The sequence below is a fragment of the Nicotiana sylvestris genome, chromosome 3 (assembly GCF_000393655.2).
Source record: "Nicotiana sylvestris chromosome 3, ASM39365v2, whole genome shotgun sequence".
NCBI lineage: Eukaryota > Viridiplantae > Streptophyta > Magnoliopsida > Solanales > Solanaceae > Nicotiana > Nicotiana sylvestris.
This window is the reverse complement of record NC_091059.1, coordinates 217,022,856-217,026,454: the sequence shown is the minus strand read 5'-3', so window position 1 is coordinate 217,026,454 and position 3,599 is coordinate 217,022,856. Positions and strand designations below refer to the sequence as shown.

At 33.3% G+C, this 3,599-nt stretch overlaps 1 protein-coding gene across 1 annotated transcript; it reads right to left on the bottom strand.

Annotated features, from left to right (window-relative positions):
- Nucleotides 1–428: 428 nt before the first annotated feature.
- On the bottom strand, nt 429–2,482 carry LOC104218999 (NAC domain-containing protein 100-like). The gene is made up of 3 exons (XM_009769624.2): nt 1,911–2,482; nt 1,393–1,670; nt 429–1,292 (listed from the first exon to the last, which is right to left on the bottom strand). The coding sequence occupies exons 1-3, from the start codon at nt 2,110–2,112 to the stop codon at nt 783–785; spliced, it is 990 nt and encodes a 329-aa protein (XP_009767926.1). The 5' UTR covers nt 2,113–2,482; the 3' UTR covers nt 429–782.
- Between the last annotated feature and the right edge of the window lie 1,117 nt (nt 2,483–3,599).

Genomic DNA, 3,599 nt, shown 5'->3' with positions numbered 1-3,599 from the left:
AATTCTAACTCAACTTGACATAATCCATTTGAACTTGCCAACATTACTGTCTTTACAAATTACAACTAATCCAATGACATTTGGTTCGTTGAAGAGATGGTCCTAATGCAACTAATTCCTACAATTAATATTGAGTATTGTACTTTGTCAAAAAGATTAAAAAAAGAAGACACACGTGGTTTGTACCATGTTTTGACATCTGAAGTGGTCCTAAAGTACTTTGAGATTATCTCCTAATCATGACACAATTACACATAAATTGTGGGGGAAGAAGAGGGTCCACGGCATATTGATTTTGAAGTCCCCACAAAATGTTCTTTGATTGAATTAATTAATTAAATTTAATGAAAAATTCAAGTAGAAGCTAAAAGTTTGGATAAAGCAACCGCTAAAATCCATATACAACAAAGGTAGCTTCAAAGAGAAAAGAACACAATAAAAGATCAGTAAGTCACCAACTTGATCTCATACAGTCACATGTTAACAGTGTTCAGTACTATACTAATTTTTTTACAAATTCAATATCACAATAACAAATACTAGCAGTAATGAGACAACTGGAAGTGGGGAAAAAAGGGGGAAAAAATAAAATTTAACATACTTCTATATGATAAGTATATTTTGTGACATAACTAGGTTTACTATGTTGAATGCAACTTAGGGGATTAGAAAATCTATACACATAACAATTAATTCCACACCATAATAACTAGTAGTACTACTGAAGCTACTCATCTCTCTGCTTTTCCTTAGCTTATTTTGCTCTTTTTCTGTCAAGAATTTCAGTAAGTCCAGAGGCAATCAAGATCCTGTTGAACAACAGATGATGTAATTTCAGTGTTCATATCTGTACTTAGACCTGTTTCTTGTGATACACTGACCATATCCTTCTCCTTTTTGAAACTCTGCTGCATGTTTTGCCCATAATTCTCAAGCAAATTCCTAAGACTTACAGGATCTTGTACAGGAAATGAACCTGGTTGAGGAAAAGGGACTGTTTGGTTCCAGGAAATTGTATTTGGGAGAGAATTTCTGGGGAAAATGTCTATAGGATTCGAGAGAGGAGCGAAATTAGCAGAAGTGTCGAAATAATTGATCATGTTTTCTTCACTTTTTTGAGCAGTAAGGAAATTGGAGAAGCAGTGCACGTGACTGGGTGATGAATCTGTCAATGGTGGCAAAAGGGAATTTCCCATTTCATTTCCTGTAGAGTTTGATTGCATAAGCCCTGAAATATGAATTTTCTTTCCACCAGTTGTCTTTTGAAATACTCTACATATGACCCAGTCATTCTGCAATTGTCAAAACAACATAAACAAAGAATTATGTGAAAGGATAAATGCCTGAATATTCAGATTCATACATCTTAATCTTAAAAACACAATCCCTTACCTTTGCTGTCTTGGGAAGGTTGTGAAGTGATAATCTTCCTTCTAATCTGTACTCATGAGTTACCCAATTTGTCTTCTCACCTTTTGGAGCTCTCCCTTTGTAAAAAACAAGAGTTTTCTTCATACCAACAAGAGATTTTCCTCTAAAAATCTCCTTGTCTTTACCTGTGGCTTTCCAATAACCAGCAGCAGTTGCTCTGTTTGTCCTGAGACCAGTTGGGTACTTCTTGTCTCTCACACAAAAAAAATACCACTCTTTTTCCCCAATTTTTGCCTTCCCTACATTTACCAACAAACCACAAACAGGAAAAAATTAAAAAAATCAGCAGCAACACAGAAATGTTATACTAAAACAAAACAACAACGACAAGTGAAATCACATTAGTGGGGTTTGAGGAGGGTAGTTGTACGCAGACCTTACTCCTATATCGAAGGGTAAAAAGGCTGTTTCCGATAGACCCTCTTGTTATTATTAAAACAAAAGAATTTGCAAAAGGAAAAGTGGAGAAATCAACTTACATGGCAGCTCCCAAGGTTCAACTTTGTTCATATCAACTTCTCCAATAGCAATAGCAGTGAAATCAATATCCACAACTTTCTTAGACAAATAATGAGTAATTAACTCTTCATCAGTTGGATGAAAGCGAAATCCAGGAGGAAGCTCCATCTGCTGCTGTTGATCATCCTCCTTAACAACTCCAGAAAAATTCTCCATCATCATTAAAACCTTAACCCCTACACACCCTTTGTAAAATTTATGATTTTTTTAAATAATCAGACTAATGGGTTTTTGTCAAACAGTTATAAAAACAACGAGAAAGACTACTATATCAAGACTAATGAATTTAAAAAAAGGTTCTGACTAAATTGGTCTTTCAGAAAAGTTTAAGGGAAAGTGGGAAAGAAATGAGAAAAGTGAAGAAAACGATCCATTTAAGTGACATGAAAGATTGAAAAAAAGCAGAGGGAAGAAGAGAACAAGGCCATAAATACTGGTTTTTGGGGGAGAGATAGAAACGTGAGCTCTAAGGAACTTTTGTGGGGGGAGGTTGTTTTTGGCCTTCTCTTGCTTAAAACTCTTTTTTCTGCCTTCTCATATAAACCTTTACACCCTCCTCCCTTTTTATATTTGACTAAATGCATTTCATCCCCTTAAACTATGCATGTAATTCTGTCAAATTTCTTTTGTCGTATACTTATTTTTAACTAAAGTCATGATTTTCTTTGGATCATATAATTTTATTTATATTTGGAATTTATGTTGTGTAATAGTGGTTGTTGATGAAGCTTTCAATTTGTTGCTCTCATGGTTGTTTCAACTGTATATCCAACATGACTTATTATTTTTTTTAAAAAAAAAAATTAAAATAAAAAGTAATTAAGGTTGCTTTCAATATGTATCTTTCTCCTACATTCTTCTAATAGAATTCTTCAATGATTTTCCTAAATTAACCTTCTCTATACAAAATATTTGACTTTGGAGCGTGTGAAAACGGGTTGTCTTGATGAAATAAATTAACAAAAGAGATTAGAGAGAAGGTTTACATCATCTACCTGAAATTAGCTTAAATCCCATTTAACAAAGTGACAATTACCATTTTTAACCCCATATTTATTTCAACAGAATCTCCATGCTGTTAGTTTTCAGATTAGACACGTTTAAAGCTGAAAATTAGTCGAAAAAGTCTAAGGTTCTTAAAGCCTTTTCATACTTTCAATTGACAATGATACGAAACTTCAATAAAAAAAGACTCTTTTTAATTTGTACCTTTGATCCAAACAACGATGTTACACTCACACCTATCATTTGTGCTAATTCAACAAATACATAACATGTGTCTTTATATATATTGTCTACCTCATACTAATGCAGTTTAGTGTAAATACTGGGTGTGTTTCAAACATTTACGTATGTTTTACTTAATTCAAAGTTTCTTTTAACAAGATTCTGGTATGTATGAAAAGGGACTTTTTCTCATGAACAGAAATTTCTGTTAAGCAGTTCTGCAACTAAGTAGCTAATTAGATACTACTATTAGTTACATGAAGCACTAAAGAAGTAGCTAGCTAGGGCCAATGAGAAGATGCAAAAATAAAGCCGAAAGGTATTATTAAGAAGACAATTTATGGTTAGGATATGGCTATAGGAAGTTCAGTTAAATGAGTTTTGGACTCATCTTCAACTGTCTTTTATATACTTACAAAAAG